This window comes from Sugiyamaella lignohabitans, chromosome A (assembly GCF_001640025.1).
Source record: "Sugiyamaella lignohabitans strain CBS 10342 chromosome A, complete sequence".
In the NCBI taxonomy this organism is placed as follows: Eukaryota; Fungi; Ascomycota; class Dipodascomycetes; order Dipodascales; family Trichomonascaceae; genus Sugiyamaella; species Sugiyamaella lignohabitans.
The window spans coordinates 901,348-924,165 of record NC_031672.1 but is presented as its reverse complement, the minus strand read 5'-3'; the positions used below and the strand labels follow the sequence as shown (position 1 = coordinate 924,165).

Below are 22,818 nucleotides of genomic sequence, written 5' to 3'. Positions count from 1 at the left end.
GGTGTGAGTAAACCTACAGTCTGTGAATAATAGAGTAGAATACAAGTGTATCGAGAATCAAATGAACAATTCAGTCAATTGAACCAAATGGAATATCACCAAAAGAATTGACAATGACAATGACAATGGCAATGACAAGTGAGAAGTGACAAAAATATTCTGATGTTGCGATTGATGTCTCACCCCACTATATATATATATATATATATCTATATGTATTCGGTCGGGAGCCCAAGAGAGTGAGTGTGTTACATGACACCTGCGTGGGGGTCAACGCAACTAACTCACAGCGACGGTTGGCTGAGTGTGGAGAAATATGCGCTTGGATTTCCGCTGCATTCTGCGGCCAAGCCTGGCACTCGCTACTCCCGCTACATCCAATAAACTCATTTCTCTCCAGTCAGCTCACTCAGTCACTCACTCAGTCACTCACTCAGTCACTCACTCAGTCACTCACTCAGTCACTCAGCCACTCACCAGCCACTCTCTCTGCCCCTCCAAAATCCCAGGTGACTACCCCTCCCTGTGGTCCAGGTGGGGCATTCAACGGTCGTGCTCCGGAGCCACATAAGGAGAAACCTGCCGACCAGCCGCGCATCAGCACCGTTAGAAACATGTCTCGCCAGCCGATTTCTGCACCAAACCCGACCAATTCTCTGGGGGAACAACAGGCGTCCCTGTTGATCACAACCCTGTCACATTTTCGCCACCAACCGACACTCATCAACCGGATTATTTGTAAGCACGCACCGGACCAACCCCACCCGCCAGCCGGGGCCACTTCCCGACTCGGCCACATCCTAGCCCTACTGTAGTATAACCTTAAATCATGGACCCTAACGGCCATCGGCAGGGCCAAGGTGGGTGCGGGAGCTGCCTCCGGCGGCTGGGGCTCCGCCCCAGACCCCGCTGCTCCTCTCGCTTCGCTCGAGTCGGGCGTCGGCGGACCAGCAACGGCGGGTTTCCCCTGGTTTCGAGCCCATTCGGCACCGAATTCCGCCCCTTTTCTCCCAAAACCCCAGCACCAGCCCGTCCCCCAACGCCCGACTCGAGCGAAGCGAGAGGAGCAGCGGGGTCTGGGGCGGAGCCCCAGCCGCCGGAGGCAGCACCCCACCCCCTGAGACGCAGGGACCACCGGCCCCACAGGGTGCGGCTGGGAGTCTCGTGATAAGCGGACCTAATTAGCGATGTTCGGGTGATAGAGTTTAGGAGAGAGTATTGCACCAATGTCGGACAGATTGGAGTCCGTGTCGCCAGGATTGAGGCCGTTGAATCAGGAAGATTACAGGTGCTGGATCTGTTTGGGTACGGCGGACGAGCCGCCTCCTCATAATCAGAAAGACCACCATTGGTGCCGGCCGTGTCGGTGTAATCTGGTATCGCATCAGACCTGTCTGTTAGAATGGGCAGCAGAGGTCGCTTCAACTAATCCGCGGTCGTTGCTGTATAATTCGGGGCCGAAAACTCCCCAGTGTCCTCAGTGCAAATCCGCTATTCATATCGCCAAGTCCAAGTCGTTATTTATTCAGCTTCGTGACCGGATTGAAGCGGCCAATGCTAGTGGGTTCCAGCTGTTTTTTGTCACTGTGATTGGCGGTTCTATCGCAAGTGCCGTGTATACTTCTTTGTATGCCCTTGGTGCTGCTTCCATACGATGTATATGTCCTAGAGACATGGCCCTGCCGTTATTGGGCATTTCAGTCACTGACCAGTTTGTCCAGATTCAACCACTGTCGGTACGACGAATGCTGCTGGTCCCGTCGATTCCAATAGTATTGCTATTATCAGGAAGTCGGTCGACTTTTGCTGATGTGGTTACGTTATTAATGCCTCTGACATTGTCTGATGGCGACCATTTACCGTGGAAATTGACTGGCCCAAGACTCACAATGGCATTGCTACCTCTGGCGAGAATCGGATATCATGTTCTTTATGACTCGTTAGTCGAGCCTATTATCCAGTTATGTGCCGCGAGGATTCGTCCTTCATTTAGTCAAGGTCTGACTGGTCGTGGCGATGGTGAAGGTGCTGGTGTGGAATTGGCTTTTGACGATGACGATAATAACGGCGGTCCGTTGCGTGCGCTGGGTGTAAATTTTGAAATTGTGTTACATGATGAAAATGCTGGTGGTGCTGGTGATGATCCAGCTGGCAATATTGGTGACGGAATTGCGGATGAAGATGGAAATAACGATAATATGAATGGACTAGCTGGTGCGGGTCCAGATCAAGCCGGACGAAGAGGAGGACGGGTTGGTCAGAGACGGAATATATTGACACTTCTTTTAGGAAGACTCGGAGTTCTAGTTGCCAATGCGTTAGATCGAGCTGTTTTGCCAGCAGCAGCTGTCGATAATGCCATCCCACCTGTTATCCAGGATGACGACGCAATCCCGCCTGTTGGCCAGGATCAAGTGAATGGCAATCTCGACGACCCCTTGGCCGGTCAGTTAAACAATGCCAATCAAGACAACAACAATAACAACAACAACAATATAGCAAACGGCCAAGCCGAAAACAACAATGGAGGACCTGCTGATGCGAGGTTGGTGCGACGACAACGGGCCGCCGACTGGGTTTTCAGTTCTCAGGGCTGGTCGCTGCGGGCTGGAAACACCCTTCTCCTGCCACTTTTCAGCGGCATCATGGGCTCAGGGCTCAGTCTGATCCCTGCTTTCCGCCGCCTCGTCCCCGACAAGTTCAATCGCAACATTATCGGCGGCATGCTCATTATTGTGCTGCGAGACCTCGTCAACATCGCCACTGCTCTACTCAGAGTTCGCCAGGAAAACAGTCGCCGTGTCCTCGACTACGTCGAGCTCGCTGCTAGGGGACTGGATTAGAATGTTTTGGCTACGGTGATGCCTCCGGCGGCTGGGGCTTCGCCCCAGACCCCACTGCTCCTCTCGCTTCGCTCGAGTCGGGCGTCGACGGTCCCGCTCTATTTGTGAAGCTGGCGCTTGGGTTCCAGTAGCTGGTTTTTTTATTATGTGGGAAGTTGATACAGACTGAAAATATGATTTATTGAGAGAATATAATATTAATACAAAGATTATTAATACTAGAGAGATGAGACCAGACCGGCGGGCCAGATTAGTGGATAATGGCCATGTTGATCGGTATTGATCACTGCTTATGGGTGGGGTCAGTGATCTCTCCAGTCGTGATTCCATGTGGAAAGATAATAAATAGTAGCTCGGATGACACGATGCAAGGGGTGTTGATCCGGCAGTGACTCCTCAGAGTGATAATAAAAACAATAATGAGTGGTGACACGATGCAATTGGTGTCCTGACCACTGGTGTTGCTCACTTGGACTGATAATAAATTGAATGGATACTGGTTTTGGAGACACGATGCAAGTTGTGCTTTGTTCCAAAGGTGGTCCAAGTGGAATAGTAATAAATAAAAAAAGAGGATGATGAGTTCGGATGACACGATGCACGTGGTGTTCTATCCGCCAGTGATTCCAATAATAATAATAGTGAATGTGGTACGAAGGGTCGGTGTGATTTGTAATGGTGGTTCTGGTCTGTGTAAAAAGTCGGCTAGAGGTATTGACCACTGGTGTCGAAGATGGTTAAGGCTGGGACTCCACATGACTAGCTATCCCAGTATGACTCGGGATGACATACTACTGGTTCAACTTAAGGATATCAAGCGCAAGGTGCAGCTTCCGGCTATCCTAATTCTGATACCAGCGTAAGATAGTAGCCAATGCCTGTCGCAACCAGTGTTCTTCATGAATACCAGGATTAACTTGGGCCAGATGACTGAATTAATGAATGGTTGAATGACTTTGAGACACGACCGTTTGTTCGAACCACAGGGCCATGCATGGTAATTGATGAACTCTCCGTACCAGTAATGATGACAATCTGTATGGGATTTGGGATCACAGATGCGCCCACCATTCCAATGACTTAATTGCCAGTGGGGTTGTTCTCCTTGACAACGATTTTCCAGAATAATTTCCGGCCCGTGGTCCACTTCTTTTCCAGTACACCAGGAATAGGCTCACGTTGTACGCGCCATGGGCGTATGGGTTCTGGAACCTCTGGTTTAACATGTTTTAGAGCCCTTCTTATATTGGCTCGTACAACTCTTGGAGGTGGTGTGACTATGGATGCCACACAAATACCCCGGACGACCTTGTTGGCAACTTTTCCAAATAATGACATCTTGGGTTTCTGAATGACTACGATTGTGTCTTTTTCTTGGGACTCCTGTACCACCTGGATCTCAATTTCTTTAATGTCCTTCTTGATTTCATTGACTTTCTCTTCTTTCTTCATCATCTCAGTCACTTCTTCTCTCTTCTCCCCTTGGACTTCCTTAACTGTCTCAACTTGAGGAACCACGACCTCCTGATTACCAATAATAAACAAACGTCTTCTTGTGTCATCAATGACCTTGTAACCAGAAATAACCCAGATAATAAAGAGGGCAACACACAAAATAGTCTTAACATTGGAGAGACCACAAATAATCTCAGTCATTGTTACTCAATTAACAACGACAATAATAATAAAACAATAATAGCAGTGACAATCACAATCACACAAGCACAATGATCTCAGAAAGGTTGGAAATCGACGATAACAAAACTTTATCAGCGATTCAAACGACGTATCAAAGATAAAGAGGAGAAAGAAAGAAGACAAGAACAGATGTGGGCGGCAGGCCCTATTTATGCTCCCATCTCCAAAACTTATGCTGGAGCACACACATAAGTTATGTGCACAGTAGGGCTGACCATGCACGTGATTGGACCCTTACAGATGTTCATGGAATTCGTTTACACCCAATATTGATCATCACTGCTTTAAGTTGATCGGCGATGAAGGGAGATCAGGGGTATCTCTATCGTACATATATCATGCAGATAGCACAATGAAACAATACCGATCCCAGTGCTCCCTCAGGTACTTGGCAAATCTCAATGTCATCTTTTTCTTAGCTCTCCACTGCTGCCCACTCCCGATTCTTCACTCAGATTCGTATCCGAAGACTACGAGAGACCCGGGATCAGCTGACAGTCGTGCATGCAGGGGTACTGCGATAAGATAAGTCAATACCAGGGTCCCTACACCCAATAACTGTTCTCTATAGAATAAAAAAATGGCCCTATCTTTCTTTCCAACCACAGATCTGACCAATGAGATGAAAATCTTGGTACTCACCGTGCCACTCGAGGTGCACGGGGGACCTGGCCTCCGGCCGGGCTGGGGCTCCGCCCCAGACCCCGTAGCTCCTGCTTCGCAGGAGATTGCCAGGACCGTCGACGAACGACTCGAGCGAAGCGAGAGGAGCTACGGGGTCTGGGGCGGAGCCCCAGCCCGGCCGGAGGCCAGGCCCACCCGCCAAGTGATGTAGTCACGTGACGGGTGATCGAGATGTTGTGACGGTTGCGCCATAAATGGCTCGTGAGTAGATGCCAACGCAGTTTTGCCGGATCAGGTCGAGATTCAGGGGGCTTGAAAAGATAAGATAGAGGATATGAAGGCGCACAAGAGGCAGCGTCAGGACTCGGGTGATGCCACGAATGTGCTGGATGTGACTGGGTTGCTGGAGGGCGGTGTTGCTGGTCTGCTGGCTGACAAGAACGAGAATGGCCAGCAGGGCGGTATTATCAGCGGAAAGGTGATTGATCCGGCTCTTTCAGGTGCTCTGGAGACCGGAAACCATCGACATCAGACGGGAAATACTGAGAAAGATCTTGGTGGTCTTGAGTCGGATGCTAATAGTAGACATGGCAGGGACATGGAGAATCACGACGACGAAGCAAGATTGAGAATCGCCCTGGAACAACATAATGCTGTGGCAGCTTCTGTTGGTGTTGGAGTTGGTGCTGATGTTGATGTGGTCGACACTACGGGCTCGGATCCAGCTTCGAGAATTCTGTCTTCTTCTCATGGTACAGGTGTTCTTGGCGTTCCGAGAACTGCAGCTCTGGCAGTAGCCAACGCCATTAATGGGACGAATCCGGCAGTTGGTTCACGATCTAACTCTGGAGGTAGCTCGATCAGAACCAATCTGGACCACCCACAAGTGGCTGATCAGTCTGTTGGTCAACGGAGTGAAGAAGCACAAACCAGTGATCAGAATTCCCAGAATGAGCTCATGGTGGACTTTTCATTTGGGCCTAATGGCGAACCTATAGACCCGAAAAAGGTTTGTCAGTTCTGTGGACGCATGTTCTCGCATCCAGGGTCTCTAGGTCGACATTTGGATTTGAAAAGAGGCAACAGGCTTCATCCTGCAGCACTAGTTGACAGGATTCGTGGAGATGTCAAAAGGAGAGGTGATCCTGTAGAGGTGAAAAACCGCCGTGCCCAACGAGCCAGGCTTTATAATTCTCGAGAAGATGTCAAACAACGAGCCAAACTTCGTCGTAAAGAACGAGAAAAAACCGAATCTGCTCGTGCTGTGGCCCGTCTAAATTTCATCCAGAGACTGGGGTTCCCACCACAAGCAGGTGATGATGGTGCTAAAGTCCTGGATCCTACCATGATTGACACTCACGATAGCAGTTCTGTTCTGGCTGCTGGTAATGGCACTGGAACTGGTTCTGGTTCTGGCAGCAGCGGTACTGGTGGCTTGGTAGTTGATCGTACTGATTCAAACTCTCTTATAGGATCTGTGGACATTTTGTCGAAGAAATATCGTTCGTCGTTTGCATATTTCACCCTCTTCTTTCTACAGTCTAATGCCTGGCCGTATGGCAATGACCTGCCTTCGGAAGAACACTATAATCAAGTCTCTACTGTGCTTGCTACTGTAGTTGAGCCTCTGGATCCTGAAACCGCTGCTATCTACCGAGTAAAGCTGGATGTCGCATATCAAGAATGGGCAAAACTGGGTGATGCTGACAAACGGGCTATCTGGACCTTGTGTCTTCGTCGCATCCTCGAGTCTACTCTTGGATCGTTTTCTCCTTATAACATTGCTACAAGAGACACCTGGCTTGCTCTTGAAGAAGACAGGATTCTCGACCTCTCTTCTGCCGCCGACTCTCCCTCTGCTACCGCTGTCACCCCGACCACTCAGCACGACCCATCCGACGCATCGCCCCAAGATATGGCTGTTGCGTTCGCCAGTGCTGCCGTCACCAGCGGCTCACCCTTATGACACTCTCGGTCTATTTATTTTATTTATTATTTCAATATCTGCTGTACCTGACCTGCCTCCGGCGGCTGGGGCTCCGCCCCAGACCCCGTGGCTCCTGCTTCGCAGGAGATTCTAACACGCTGAGACATGTTATAGCATACAAGAACAAGACAGCTTCCTAAGTTTAGATTATTGTGTGTATTGTTTCTATCTTATCTTTCCGTGGACATACAAAACCTTATTAACATCAGTCTCCAAGCACCACTCTACAGGAACTATCCAAATCTCATAACTATTTAAACCAACAGTTATATATCTCTCCAACTAACAATCAACTGTTATCAGATTCTAACTGACAAACCGTTATATAGTTTCTTGATACTTGATAGTAGTAATAATACATAGGACCTGCTGTTGGGTTAGAGTGAGATGCTGTTCCAAGTTGGACTGTGATCCACCATCTCAAGAACTAGACACCAAAATCAGCTCACAAGACTCAATATAATTGCCATTACAAGTCTACAAAATCACTTAATCAATTATATCCTAACAATTAGCATTAGAGAGCCATTCAGGCGTCATAGAAGGTAATAGCATGGATAATTGATAACTGCGTACTGGGTCTGATCTTCATCGACTTTAGGTATACTTCGTTTAGTCATTATCACATGATACTTCTACCAGCATGAAACAAAACCAGAGCCATCAAAACTGCTATTTTTCATATAAGTACTGATTCTCTCAGATCAGAGGAGCAATAGGTGCATTTGATATAGGGTGCCTGGTCATGCCTGATACCATGTCCATATACTGCTATGCGCATCAATTTCCCCATGCGGCTATGCTGGATCATCATGAAAAAAAATATATGTTTAGAAATATATTCCGTGTGTCACTTGTGCGTCTACTAGGATAGTATACTTTCTTGATTTTTGATTTAAAGTCGACCTTTTTTCTCCTTTTTGTTGCATTTTCAGTACCAAGCTTTTAACCGCAAGAATCCTATTATGTCCATTCGTACTCAGTTTGAAAATTCCAACGAGTAAGTATTGAACAGGCGGCGTTTATAAGCGGCCGCCTCTAAAATTGGCTCATTTGCTATATATTCTCCAAGAATTTTGTTAAAATTCTTGTTCTGGTTCACTCATTACTTTGTGCTGTTGTATCTACTTCGTTTCTGCTATTAGTGAAAAGTTCTGATATTTTTGATTATTTTCATGATAGTTTGAGTAGCAAGGAGATAGTGAACGAGACAACTCTGGATGAGAGGGTAGTAGATAATAAGACAAATACTAACGCAAACAGAGTTGGAGTCTTCTCTAAGCTTACCAACTCCTACTGTCTCAGTACCGTAGGAGGATCTCAAAACTTCTACAGTGCCTTTGAAAGTAGGCTGGGAGATGTGATCCCCATGTGCCAGACCACTATTGCTGGTACCCGTATCGTAGGAAGAATGACTGCTGGTAACAGAAGAGGCCTTCTTGTGCCTATCCAGACCACAGATCAAGAGCTCCAACACTTGAGAAATACCCTTCCCGATACCGTCAGAATCCAAAGAGTCGAAGAGAGACTATCGGCTCTTGGTAACGTCATCTGCTGCAACGATTACGTTGCCCTTGTGCATCCCGATATCGAGCGTGAGACCGAAGAGCTCATTGCCGATGTCCTTGGCGTCGAAGTTTTCCGTCAAACTGTTGCCGGAAACGTTCTTGTTGGAAGTTACGCTAGCATCACAAACCAGGGAGGCCTTGTCCACCCACAAACTTCTGTCCAAGACCAAGAAGAGCTCTCATCCTTGCTACAAATCCCCCTTGTCGCCGGTACCGTCAACCGCGGTTCGGCTGTCATCGGAGGTGGCATGGTTGCCAACGACTGGCTCGCCGTGGTCGGTCTCGACACCACTGCCCCAGAGCTCCACGTCGTCGAGAGCATATTCGGTCTCAACAACGAGACCCCCGAGAAGGACATGCTCATCGAGCACTACTACTAGAGGCAAAAGTTTTTGTACGTTATTTATTGTAATATACGTTATGTGATAGCACACGGGACCGGGGTCTGCCTCCGGCGGCTGGGGCTCCGCCCCAGACCCTGGTTGCTCTTGCTTCGCAAGAGTTTTCTGGGACCGTGGACGCAACGACTCGAGCGGAGCGAGAGGAGCAGTGGGGTCTGGGCGCAGCCCCAGCCGCCGGAGGCACGAGGGGATCACGAGTTTTTAATTATTGTTTATTAGCAATTATATAAATAGAGAGGTTTAGTCGAGAGCAGGGATGTCGTCCATGTCGGAGTCGGAGTCGACTTCCATGTACTCCTCGTCGGTGGTGGCAGGCTCGTGGTTGGGGATGAGTTCCAGGCCGCGGTCGCCAAGGGTGATTTTGACGGTCTCATTGTCCTGGACTTGTCCTCTAAGCATGAGGAGTGCCAGTTTGTTGAGGATCTCGTTTTGGATGAGACGGTTGAGAGGACGAGCTCCAAGATCTTTGGAGTAACCATTCTCGACAAGGTAGTCGTAGCAGGCATCGTCAAGATCGAGGTGGATGTTCTTGTTGCTGGAAACAAACCGTTTCTCGATCTCACTGATTCGGAGCTCCACAATCTTGCGAATGGCTTTCTTGGATAGTCGGTTGAAGATGATCATGGACGAGATTCTGTTGAGGAACTCGGGCCTGAAATGAGCACGAACTGCTTCCATGACTTGGTCTCGGGTGATAGGGTCGATCTTGGACGAGCTGCTGCGGTTGATAGATTCTGCTCCAAGGTTGGATGTCATGATGATAATACAGTTGGCAGCATTGACGACCTTGCCAGAACTGCTTCGTACTCTACCATCGTCGAGAATTTGAAGGAGAATAGTGAGCACCTCAGGAGCAGCCTTTTCCAGTTCGTCAAAAAGAACAACTGAATAGGGCTTACGAGCAAGTGCTTCAGTGAGAATGCCTCCTTCTTCATATCCAACATAACCAGGAGCAGCACCAAGAAGCTTACTTGCGGACCATTTGTCGGCAAGCTCGGAACAGTCGATACGAATCATGGCCTTCTCATCGGCAAAGAGGAAACCAGCCACTTTCTTAGCCAATTCGGTCTTACCAGAACCACTAAGACCCATGAACAGGAAACTAGCAGGGGCATTAGGGTTGCTAAGACCGGATCGTGACAGACGAATGGCATTAGAAACTGCCTTGACTGCCTCGGTCTGACCCACCACTTGTTTAGACAGTGTCTTTTCCATATTAATGAGCTTGGAGTTCTCAGCTTGGGTCAGTTTAGATACTGGAATGCCCGAAAGACGAGCTGCTGTCTCCGCCACCTTGTCCGAGTCGACTATATCCTCCAATAAAGTAGAATCAGATTTATCATCAATAGTCCTTTCGATCTCGTCGATTCTTCGCTTGATATCGGGAATAGCAAAGTATCTCAAATCGGCAGAGGCTCCAGTATCTCTTCGACGTTCGGCATCTTGAGCTTTTGTCTCCAGCTCATCGAGTTTCTTCTTGAGTGAAGACAACTCCTCATGACCCTTACGTTCCTCCTGGAATCGTTCTCTAAGAGGAGCAAGCTGCTCTTCAAGACTGGCTGCCTTTTGACGAGCGGCAGACAGACGGTCTCCAGTAGTAGCATCAGTACCAGAGTCACGCTCCAAAGCCTTGATTTCTACTTGTAGAAGCTGAAGCTGCCTCTCAAGAGTGTCGAGTTCTTCAGGCTTGGAATCTCTTGCAACAGCAACACTGGCAGCGGTCTCATCAATCAAATCGACTGCAGAGTCGGGCAGTTTGCGGTATGTTAAGTATCTAGATGCCAATTGAGCAGCCGTGACAAGTGCACTATCAAGAATACGAACTCCATGGTGAAGTTCGTACTTGCCTTGAAGACCTCTTAAAATAGCAATTGTCTCAGGAATAGTAGGTTCGGGAACATCGATTTTCTGGAATCGTCGTTCAAAAGCACCATCTTTCTCAATATACTTGCGGTACTCCTCAACAGTCGTAGCACCAATACAATGCAAAGCGCCACGAGCCAGCATGGGCTTGAGTAAATTAGCAGCGTCAGACTTACCGTCGCCCATTAACATGTGGATTTCGTCAATAAACAGTACAATCATGTCTTTTGACTCTTCAATCTCAGTAAGAACTCCTTTGACTCGTTCTTCAAAGTCACCCTGGTACTTGGCACCTGCCTTAAGAGCGCCCAAATCAAGCGAAAATAATCGAGTATTGGCAAGAACATTAGGAACATCGCCATCAATGATTCTTTGAGCGACGCCCTCAACAATACTGGTCTTACCAACACCAGGATCACCAATAAGACAGGGGTTGGACTTGGTTCGACGGGCCAGGACTCGAATACATCGTCGAATCTCCTCCTCACGACCAATAACCGGGTCAATTTTACCTTCGCGAGCCATTGTAGTCAAGTCGAGTGCATATTTTGACAGAAACTCGAATTGCTCTGAAGAATCGGCCATACGAGAATCTATCCGTCGGTTGCCACGAATAGCCTGAACCTGTGATTGTAATGCTTTGATGTCGATGGAAACCTCTTTAAAGATGGCTTGAATAGAAGTATCATCCAGGAGCGCTAGTAGAATATGGTCCTGTGCTGTGAATGTGTCTTTTTGCTTGGCCCTGATATTGGCAGCGCTCTGAATGATGTTGGCGGATTGTGAGGTCAATTCTGGCTTTGGTGGAGCCGGCGACTGACTGGGAATGCGAACTAAATGTTTATTAATGATTCTCTCTAAAGGCTTCCAATCATACCGCGCCTTTTCTGTGACTGTACGAAGATATGAAGGAGTACCATCTTGGTCGTCAGGAGTCATGGCCGCCAGGAAATGAACTGGTGATACAAAAGCATGACCATGGTCGGATGCGATCTGAACCGCATCAGTAATGATCTTAATTGCTCTATCAGTGAATTCAGATTGATCCATTGTGAGTAATGTGTTGTGAAGTTTGTAGATGAATTATCAACTTTTGCAATTGGTTCAACTTGTTTCAACTCAACATTGCTCACCCTCTCCTTTTATAATAATTGCATAAGGCTCTTGCCTGCCGATCACTGCTAACACCTGCGTCTATCTCGCAGATGCTAGTACATACTAGAAACTTCTGATCCACTCGAGATCTCTCTAGCAGCTTCGACACCCCTATATAAGCATCACGTGATGATCTTGGGTGGTGTGATTTCTGAACGCCAATAAACCTGTTTCTGACCCAACTAACCTAAGCTGGTTTAGATTTAGCTCTGAAACAGCTTAAACAAGAAAACTCGTGCGGTGAAATCCGAGATGAAAGCATCTGACTTTTGGGGGGACGGATGCCTCCGGCGGCTGGGGCTGCGCCCCAGACCCCCCGGCTCCTCTCGCTGCGCTCGAGTCGGGCGTCTACGGTCCCGGGAATTCGCTGGAACAAGTGGAACTGCTGATTTGGAGCCACTTGTGGTCAGAGGTCACCTTAGAGGGTTATCACTCTTCGAGGCTGTGTCTGGTGCGAAAATCTGCAGGCTCCACAGCGTCACCTTCAACAGTGGGTAGTAACACTATGCCTTATATCTATCTAATATAGCATTTGACGACCTTTTTTGTAAGAGAAAGTGTAGTACTTATCTCGCGAGTCATTCAAGATCACTAACCCATGACATGCAGCAGTCCCAGATAAGCTTGTCTCTCTGTACCACTCCTGCTGCATCTACCACTCTAATCTCGCATCAGACCCTGCGTCTCTGATCTAGCTGTTTCGGTCTGCATTTTTGCGATTATCGATCTGGAGTCAGCTCTACTCACTTTCCGTCACTATCTTGTTGTAGATGAGATCATTTGTTTAATCATGACAGTCAAAGTTCAGGGATTTTGTACTGCCATTCATGCCTCAATCTGAGCCCTCTAAAGGCATTTGGCTGCAATTGTGACACTCAGTCCATCGAGCAATGGGTGCATTTTGATTGTAAGTAATAGAATTATTCTGCTGCGAGCTTTCGCAAGTCAAAGAGCAAGTATGTCGCAATTCATATCGGATATTGGCTTACGAATCTACACCGTTTAACACAGCATCTGACAATAGCGATTAGTAGGAGAATCCACTTTTGAGCCAGCTTGTCAATCAGAGTCGAATAGCATATACGAGAAATAAAAGCTGCTATATTCTTAATCTCACTAATTAAACCTCACTGCCGCAGCCCCTTTGAGCCAGCTTGTCAATCAGAGTCGAATAGCATATACGAGAAATAAAAGCTGCTATATTTTTAATCTCACTAATTAAACCTCACTGCCGCAGCCCCGGTACCGACTCGAGCGTAGCGAGAGGAGCAACCAGGGTCTGGGGCGGAGCCCCAGCCGCCGGAGGCAGACCCGTCAAAAACAACTGCGATAATGTTGGAATTTCACCCTCCTTCACCAAAACCTCAAAGCCACAACCCCCAGCACCGACTCGAGCGCAGCGAGAGGAGCAACCAGGGTCTGGGGCGGAGCCCCAGCCGCCGGAGGCAGACCCGCCAACAAAAGATTACCTGAATGATGGAAGTTTTATTTTATTTTTAAATAAGCAGATACAAATGGTTCATTAAAAAATGCTTATTTCTTGGAAGCAGACTTGGACTTCTTCTTGGGCTTCTCAGCAGCCTTCTCCTTCTCGGCGGTGTCCTTGAGGACTCTCTTAACGATCTTTTGCTCCTCGATCAAGAAAGCACGGACAACTCTGTCCTTGACACAGGTGGCACAGAGAGAACCACCGTAGGCACGTTGAACGGTCTTCTTGGGTCTAGAGATGGTGGCGTATTCACGAGGACGAAGGGCGGGGATACCGGGGAGAGCAGTACCGCACTCACCGCAGTTGGGTCTGGTACCGTTCTTCTTGACGTGAAGGTATCTGAGGTTTCCACCGGGGGTCTTGATGACCTTGACCTTGTTAGATCTGGTGTTGTCTAGGAGAGTTAGTATTATGAAGGGAGTAATTGGTTGTGGTTGAGACAATCATGAATATGGTTTAGAATACAGACGGGTCGGCTGTTCGAAATAGTGTGCTAATTTAATTGTCGAAAAAGTCGCTGACGAGATATAGCTCAAGCATCGTGTCCGTTGTTGTAGTATCGATAGAGTCCCATTTCTTGATCATAAAGAGGTCGAGTTGTGATATTCAGAAGGCCGTCTTGCTATGTCGGTCAAGTCTTAACTCAGTCGTGAAAAAATAACTAAAATTTCCGAAGAAAACCTCTTTGCTAACTTCACTCGATAAAAAATATTTAGATCATGCTCCTCATAGCTTCGTCAAACTCCTCATAAACTCTGTCGCCTCAGTTGTATCGCTCGTTCTGCTGTTATTTGGTCGATGTCATTTCAATAAAACGTCGTCTCTCTCGATCTTGCCAGCAACAATCAATATTCTAAACCAGTATTCGTGTCTCTCGTTCAATACATACATGGATTTCTTCTTCTGTAAGTAAGTCTTTGAGCCATTTTTGGTGGTGTTCTGCGATCCGTCGATGGGTGAGATGGTCGTCTTCGGTAGTATCGAAAAATCGTATATCAAATCGCCTATGGCGAACCTGCGTGAAAAGTATGAGTCGCTGCAACTGTAACTTTCACATTACCCAAATAGGAAATAAAGCGTCACAACCACAACTTCTCCCCGGTCAGTGCTTACCCCAACCCTGGAGGGGAGTTGGCGGGAACAGGGTCTGCCTCCGGCGGCTGGGGCTCCGCCCCAGACCCTGGTTGCTCCTCTCGCTTCGCTCGAGTCGGGAAGGGGGTCCTTGCTCTTGAAGAATTAGAGTCGGAAACTCATATTTTGTTGTCACGTGACTGGGTTCCTTATGGGCGAATTTTAGAGCTAGTGAGCTGGCTGTCAGTATACGAAAGATTCAGGCGCTGGTTTGAGCTTGTGGTCGTGTTATTTGTAACCGAGTGTATTGAAAGATGGGGATTTTCTATCACTGGACCCTGCATGAGTTCATGCTGCTGAGTGAGTGGACCCTGCAGACACCCCGCTCGCGACGCCCAGCCGAAAACGACTCGAGCGAAGCGAGAGGAGCAACCAGGGTCTGGGGCGGAGCCCCAGCCGCCGGAGGCAGACTCCGATATACAAATAAATATCCGTTTGCGGGGGGTCATACATGCTATTTACAGGGTGGACAGCCATTGCTCGAGGGATGGCCGTGGGTTCAGAGGAGAAATCAGGTACTGCTGGGAGTGTCGGTGTCCTCTTTCGGTCCATCGGATACCGTTTGTACTTTAGAGTACTGGTCACGCAACGATTTCTGTAGCTCGTACTCGGCAGCACGCAGTTTCTGTGCCCTTGTCATTTCGACGGGCTGGCCAACTGCGGCCTGAGCAGCGCTGGCTGCCGCCTCACGTTTCAGTCTCATTCGCTCCTGGTCTTTGATGGGTCCTTGGTGAAGTGCCTGTAGGGGTTAGCTTTCTGGGGTTGGACAGATGCCTCCGGCGGCTGGGGCTCCGCCCCAGACCCTGGTTGCTCCTGCTTCGCAGGAGATTCTCACGGCCACGGAAAGAATTGGTCTGAGAAGTGGCCAGGGGAACGGGGAAATGGGCTGTTACAAACTTACCTCTCTTTCATTGGCTTGCATGTTGTGGACGAACACAACGGTCCCTATGCTCGCTAGGAGCGTCGTTCCAAAGGTGATTTTGGATGCTGTGGACATGGCGGCAGGATCCTGATCTGACAAATAAGTCTGAATGTGCTAGAAAGTCGACTTGATTATAACTAAGACTGAAACTGAGTTTGGATATCGTGCTACCTTCGTCGCATGTTTCGAAGGCTCACTGAGCAAATTAGCCAGTTGTAGCCGCCGCTGCGCCAGATCGTCGGCTCTGCATGTTTAAAAAGGGAAGTGTCAGGGGTAATTTTTTTGCCCATTTGTATACACATCTGAGCAGCTGGTTCCCCAGTTCTACGACAATCTATTTTACAATAGTTTTCACATAGATGGTAACCAACAAGCCATAGCCCTCGAGTTCTTCAAAATAGCTGTCCAGAATGGCAGATCAAAAACTACTGTGTTGACTGTATATACAAGCAATATTCACGTGAGATACTCGCAACATATGGATCCTGAAGTGAACTTCATTTTTTTCAAATCAACGAGTGACTCGTTGCCTCCGGCGGCTGGGGCTCTGCCCCAGACCCCGTTGCTCCTGCTTCGCAGGAGTTTCCCACACAATGCTGTTATCTTAACAGGATACAGCAGTACGAAGGGAGAACAAGCTCTCATTACCGAAAGAAAATATTCAATTCTCACGTTCGCTACAAACCATCCCGGTAAAAAGACTACCACCCGTAGATTCAGCGGGCTTGAGTACAGACTCGAAATCTTAATCACACAATTTCTCAGACCATAATCTATGTCCACTATAGAAGCAACCGTAAGCCCGCCAGATTAGCGGTAACTAAAAAGCTCGACATGTCACTTAACATTGAAATGATAGCTGGTGGCTAGTCTAATGAAATATATGAGCACAATTAATTTAGACTTATTTGTTTGTTTTTGTGCTCCTCGCTTGGCTGGATCAGCCTTGGTTCTAAGGTCCATGCAGGTGCTACAGCTACTATCAGACTGACCTATTATTTTATATCAACTGAGTTAATGGAAGATAGCTAAATTCTTGTAAACCCGTCCTTAATAAATCAAAACATCCATCTCTTTTCACTTTGTCGGTAGTGTCTGAAACTGTTCTATTTAATACATACTCACATCCATTCTGCTACTCGCTACTCGGTGTGGGGTTCAATGAGATTCTAGCTAGCTAGCTAGCTATATGCAGGTCCGCAAGCAACTCCCCTGTGGATCACTGACATCGAGCCAATACAAATAATTCCGATAATCAGTCTTATAGAATTACCCAGTAATATATATAATATTGTAGCCCAAGAACCAGATTTGACACCTGCTAGCTAAGTTATAATGTGATCTGTGATGGAAATGTAGTGGCTCTCATTGTTGAAGCTTGACAACCGACAGAGAAAGCACAGAGCACAGCGACTGACGACACTCGACACAGATGACTATCTACAACAAACATACCACTAACAACTCTCAACTATCAACTACCAATTACCAAAACTAAAATCGAGACCATTTTTGATTCAGCACCAACAAAATATAATAGCAATATATATATATAAAAAAACCTCTTTTACAGTGATACTTGGTACTCGGTTCTGGATTTGTATCCAGATCACAGTCGTCGAAGATCCGAGACGCAGGAACTACCTATTGCCGTACTCTCTTATCATCCAGGATCCATCCACTAAGAAACCACAGGGCCACCCAAAATCACCAAAAAAAATAAAAAAATAAAAAAATAAAAAGTCGGACCATACCACGGACATAAATTGGATAAACTCTGAGCCGGTCCTGGCAAAGCTGTTACCACGAAATGGCACAGGCGGCATAGGCTAACGAGGTAACCAGCTGCTGGAAGCAGGGACTCAGACCCCTACCCCAGGCCCATTCTCCCATTCTCTCTCTCTCCTCTATCGCTCTACCACTCCAGGGTCCCAGCAAACTCCTGCGAAGCAGGAGCCACGGGGTCTGGGGCGGAGCCCCAGCCGCCGGAGGCAGTTCCCTCATCCCCTGGCTCCCCTATTAACGGTCGCCGACCCGGCGGCTTAAAAAATATGCGCCAATGCTAAGCCGTATATTAACGGACCAGCAGCAGCGGGAGCTGCAGCGGGAGCATGTAGCATTGATCCGTCCCGTCAGGAGCGTGGGTACCCGCAGCTGCATTTGTATACATTCAAGCGAGCGAGACGAATAAGGGCAGTTTTGGGCTTGACCATCGATCGTGCCGAATTTCACAATTCCCCATCTCTGTTGGCCATAGACATAGAAGACTACGCACACCGGCGTATTTCCAGCAGCAGAAACTCATCACAGAAATCCAGTGGTCCGTCAAAATACCACCCACTGAAATCACCGCGAACCACCAGTGTCTATTCACACGTGCCAGAGGCCCAACCCGCGAATCAGGCCGTTCCTCGCAGTAGAACCTCGTTTATCAGACCAACCCAGATTCGCGCCTCAACAACACCACGACCCCATTCTCACCCATTCTCACTCTATAAACCCCGTGATCCCAATCTCAATTGGTTCATCAACCTCTCACAACCGCCATTGACCCGCCGAACAAATCACAACCGATTTACACGCGATAGCGACTTAATCCCCCTCAACACCCACTTCTCCGGTTCACACCTCGTCAACCCGCCCGTTTCTGGCTGTCTCACTTAAACTACATGTCACACATCAGTCCCGGGAAATGGTAAGTTCACTTTTTAGGGGGGGCATTGCCTCCGGCGGCTGGGGCTCCGCCCCAGACCCCGCTGCTCCTCTCGCTTCGCTCGAGTCGGGCGTCGACGGTCCCAGCAGTCTCCTGCGAAGCAGGAGCCACGGGGTCTGGGGCAGAGCCCCAGCCGCCGGAGGCAGCGTGGCACCGGGAAACACAGCTAACAGGTTTAGAATACAAGCTCGACGATGGACGAAGATCCGCACCAGCCTGAGATCACCGTCATTGAAGGCACCGCGATAGACCATGGACTGCCGTCGGGGTCGAGTTCTGGCAGTGGTAGTGGCAGTGGCAGCGTGGGGTCTGGTGCTGCTGCGTACCAGTACCAATATCTCCAGCAGCAGCAGCTCGCTCAACAGGCGTTTGCCAGACAGCTCCAGAACATGCAACATGCGCGGCCCGTGGGTATTCCGGGGTCTGGTGACTCGTCGTCGGTCCCGCGAGATGGTTTGAATATGGTGGATGTCGATACTGGAGTTCAGGGTCTTGGTCAGTCTTCTGTTTCAGAATCTCCTGCTACTCAGAACACTCAGAATCAGGACCAGCAGACCCAAGGCCAAGTCCAATCCCAGAATTCACAGCTCCAGAGCCAACCGCAGGTCCAGGTTCAGTCGCAATCCCAGTTTTCGAACCAGATCCAGGGCCAGACCCAGTATCTGGCCCAGTCACATTCGGCTATTGACCGCGAACGCCATCTCCACCAGCTCCAATCTCTACAGAAACAACAACCTTTACCAATGGGCAGTTCTGGCAGTGGAATTGGAATCGGTTTGAATCAGTTTGGCCAGCAACAACAACAGCAACAACAGCAGCAGCAACAACCGGGTATTGGACCAGGATCGTCTTCATCGTTTGTAGGCTCATTTGGCCAGAATTACCCCCTGGGGCCTTCGTCTAGACACAACAGTACCAGCAACTTGGTACAGGCACATGCTTTACAAGGAGGAGCTCATTCGTTTCGCGATGACCCGTCTGTCACCTCAATAGCGGCTGGCCTGGTACCGGGCAGTATTGGCACTTCGCCAGGTACTGCTGCGACATCTGCATTTTTCTCTCCTTCTTCGGGCTCTCGACTCGCTCCTCATACTAATCTACCTTCTTCGGTATCTTCTTCCTACAAATCAGCTCAGCCTTCTAACAGCTTCTCTTCATATTCTTCATATCCATATAATGGAGGTGCTGCTAGTATAGGTGCCAGTAGTGTCGGAGGAGGAGGAGGTGGCGGAGGTGTTGTTGGGAGTAGCGCTTTTAATACTAATTTCACGTCGTTTGCTACTGCCAATAGCTCTTTGAATGATAGAACTGGAATATACGCATCTTCACCAATCACAGGCGATTCTGCCAGTGAGAATGCTAATCCAGCAGTTAATTCGTCGTCGTCGTTTGCTGGTAAACTCGTTCAACCAGGAAACGTGGTGCGGACATCTCTGCTGACATCGAAACTGGCTGCCAGTAGTAATAGTGGCAGCAGTAACAACTCAACTGCTAATAACACTCCTAATAATGCATCACCGTCTAGAGCCACTGTCTCACGACAATCGTCATTCTCTGCTTCTGGTAACCAACAGCTGACAACATCAACCTCTAACTTTCCGTATCCTAATCCCCGTACAAACAGTCGCCATAATAGTTTAGTTGCCAGTGGACAACCTGGTCCTTTCCAACAACAACAACAACCATACAGCTCAGATCCTGTCAACTTTTCCAGTTCTGGACCTGCTAGTTCGGGATTCTCAAGGTTCACAAACATCACCAATAATAGTGGACCTGGAAGTTATACTCCATCATCAGCTACTGGAGTATCATCAACGCCCGGAGTACCTGGTCAGGTACCTGGTCAGGTACCTGCAGGCAATAATTCGTCTGGACAACAGAACTTTCTGCCTCATCCCTCGTCAACCACAACTAACATTTCCCGAGAACAAGTGTCTGCTGCCTCGTCTGCCGATACCAGTGCTGATTTCGGCGCTGTGACCACCCACAACCCGTCGTCTTCTCCAATGGACACTGCTACTGACGAATTCAACACCCCAGCCGACTCATTCCAACCGAGCTACCAGTCGCCATCAACCACATCTTCAGCAGTTTTCGGTAACCAACAGCAACAGCAACAGACTGGATCCTCGATACATGGACATACAACTGGACAAACTAACGAACTGCCTCCGATTACAAACCAAGGAATAACCTCTCAACGAGGCACACCTGGTACTACTGACGATGGTTCTGGTGTGAATATAGCACCAGGAACCGGTTCTGCCACAGGAGATGAGTTTAACCGACAATACTCAGCAGCCCATCCTGGTCCACACCTCGATATTGCCAATCACCCTGTCCCTGACGTGCTGGTCATGTTAACAGTATTACTACAGAAGATTATAGATGCCAACGACGCTCTACATCCCCACAACTACCAAGCTTCGGAGATAGCTGATACCTCTGACAGGTTCACCGCCAACGTTCTCGCATTCCATGGTCGCAACATCCCGGCCATCAGTCTCCATGCGTACCTGTCCCGTATTCTCAAATACTGTCCCACCACCAACGAGGTGTTTATCTCGCTTCTAGTGTATTTCGACCGAATAGCCCAGCGAGCCAATTCTGGCGAGCTGTCTCCTTCTGGTGTCATGGCAGGTTCTGCCTCGGGAACTACGAACCACCCTGGTGGATCCACCGACCCTGACCACCCTGACCAGCCTCAATTATTCGTCATGGACAGTTACAACATTCACAGACTGATCATAGCCGGCGTCACTGTAGCCAGCAAATTCTTCTCGGACATCTTTTACAAGAACTCTCGTTACGCCAAAGTCGGTGGTCTGCCAGTGGACGAACTCAACCACCTGGAGCTCCAGTTCCTACTCCTCACCGACTTCCGACTCATGATCTCGCTCGAAGAGCTCCAGCGCTACGCCGACCTGCTCCTCCGGTTCTGGCAAAAAGAAGCCGTCCACAGCTCGCCACACCCCATGTCCACCATTTAGCATTCTTCCCGCTATCTCACACTATTTATCCTAATAATTAATTCATAATCTCCCTAGACACCGTGCCTCCGGCGGCTGGGGCTCCGCCCCAGACCCTGGTTGCTCCTGCTTCGCAGGAGATCCCTGGCATCCTAGAGAAACGACTCGAGCGCAGCGAGAGGAGCAACCAGGGTCTGGGGCGGAGCCCCAGCCGCCGGAGGCAGAAGGGCATCGTGGAGTTTAGTGCCAGATAAAATAATCAATTCATCTCAACAATTTCTAATTACAGAAACAACATACAAGTTAACGGTCGTATTCCAGGACAGGCCCTGAAACTTTTTAATATAAAGCTTTTATTTTGTTGATAATGCGATTCGATTTGTTTATCGGAGACGACGGGCCTCACGCTCAGACTCCATCAAGCAGAGGATGTCGTCCTCACGGACGGGACCCTTGACGTTTCTGACAATGGATCTGGATTCGTCGTCGATGAACTCGACACGGACTTGGGTGACACCACCACGAGAACCGGTTCTACCGAGGACCTTGATGACCTTAGCGAGCTTAACAGGAGTTTTGGTATCCTAAGTGTGTTAGTAGGTATTCATAGTCGGTTTCTTAAACATGAGGTTGGTGAACTTTTCAGAGTAATAGTGTACGAGAATGTGTTTCAAACAATATCAGTAAGCCGGCGTCAGTGAAGGTTGTAGACTGGTCAAACAGTTGTGAGCAGAACTGAAAAACTAGACAAAAAACTAGAAGCATATATGCCATGGCGAAAGCCGGGTTGATAATTCGAATGTGTTGTGGCAAGTGTCGTTTGTTTAAAAATTGTCGTGATATCGTTATAAAAGTCCTCAGAAGCTCTGGAAATGTCGAGTATTCTTAGATACCAAAGTCGTAGTATATTCTGTTCTTTCTAACTGACCACAGTCGTCTTATCATTCGGCCGATGAAAAATTCGCTGCTCCTGGTTGCACCTGGCTGATTCGCTTGAAACACATATTTCGATACACTCTCTACTCCTCTTTTTGATCACCTGAACCATATTTCGCTCCATTTAAACATACCATTGTGTGTTTGTTGTTGTATGATCTGACCTTTACAGTTGAAGATTAAACAATTCGTGCAAGTCAAGTGCCTGTTCAGCTTCGTGTATATCCTTCGCTAGTGGTTTGCAACTGTGAGTCGCTCGAGCTGCAAGTTAGGTGTTTATTTCCTATTTAGGAAATCGATGTTGAAAACTTTTCGCAGTCACACTCTTGATCACGTGATTTGTTGACCGTGTCAGAATGGGCTATCAGCGCGCGAATAGGGGCCAATAAACGACCAGTAGTGCGAAATTATTGTACAAGTTCCTCAAGGCGTCACGTTCCATTAGAAGTTTGTTAAAAAGATGGTGGTGCCCTAAAGCTGGGTCTACAATTAGCTAATAGCAATACCTCGGATCAATCT

The 22,818-nt window shown here is 48.3% G+C and overlaps 6 protein-coding genes across 6 annotated transcripts; 5 read left to right on the top strand and 1 right to left on the bottom strand.

Annotated features, from left to right (window-relative positions):
* Nucleotides 1–1,226: 1,226 nt before the first annotated feature.
* Nucleotides 1,227–2,843, top strand: AWJ20_293 (E3 ubiquitin-protein ligase MARCH5; the record flags this gene model as incomplete). The annotated part of the gene is made up of 1 exon (XM_018879908.1): nucleotides 1,227–2,843. The coding sequence occupies one exon, from the start codon at nucleotides 1,227–1,229 to the stop codon at nucleotides 2,841–2,843; it is 1,617 nt and encodes a 538-aa protein (XP_018734535.1).
* Nucleotides 2,844–5,499: 2,656 nt separating this feature from the next.
* Nucleotides 5,500–7,131, top strand: AWJ20_292 (uncharacterized protein; the record flags this gene model as incomplete). Its single annotated transcript, XM_018879897.1, has 1 exon — nucleotides 5,500–7,131. The coding sequence occupies one exon, from the start codon at nucleotides 5,500–5,502 to the stop codon at nucleotides 7,129–7,131; it is 1,632 nt and encodes a 543-aa protein (XP_018734534.1).
* Nucleotides 7,132–8,521: 1,390 nt separating this feature from the next.
* On the top strand, nucleotides 8,522–9,100 carry TIF6 (translation initiation factor 6; the record flags this gene model as incomplete). Its single annotated transcript, XM_018879887.1, has 1 exon — nucleotides 8,522–9,100. One exon carries the CDS (start codon nucleotides 8,522–8,524, stop codon nucleotides 9,098–9,100), a length of 579 nt encoding a protein of 192 aa, XP_018734533.1.
* A 261-nt stretch (nucleotides 9,101–9,361) lies between these two features.
* HSP104 (chaperone ATPase HSP104) lies at nucleotides 9,362–12,034 on the bottom strand (the record flags this gene model as incomplete). Its single annotated transcript, XM_018879864.1, has 1 exon — nucleotides 9,362–12,034. One exon carries the CDS (start codon nucleotides 12,032–12,034, stop codon nucleotides 9,362–9,364), a length of 2,673 nt encoding a protein of 890 aa, XP_018734531.1.
* On the top strand, nucleotides 10,341–10,568 carry AWJ20_290 (uncharacterized protein; the record flags this gene model as incomplete). The annotated part of the gene is made up of 1 exon (XM_018879876.1): nucleotides 10,341–10,568. One exon carries the CDS (start codon nucleotides 10,341–10,343, stop codon nucleotides 10,566–10,568), a length of 228 nt encoding a protein of 75 aa, XP_018734532.1.
* A 6,554-nt stretch (nucleotides 12,035–18,588) lies between the features above and the next one.
* Nucleotides 18,589–21,384, top strand: PCL6 (Pcl6p; the record flags this gene model as incomplete). Its single annotated transcript, XM_018879853.1, has 1 exon — nucleotides 18,589–21,384. The coding sequence occupies one exon, from the start codon at nucleotides 18,589–18,591 to the stop codon at nucleotides 21,382–21,384; it is 2,796 nt and encodes a 931-aa protein (XP_018734530.1).
* Nucleotides 21,385–22,818: the final 1,434 nt, after the last annotated feature.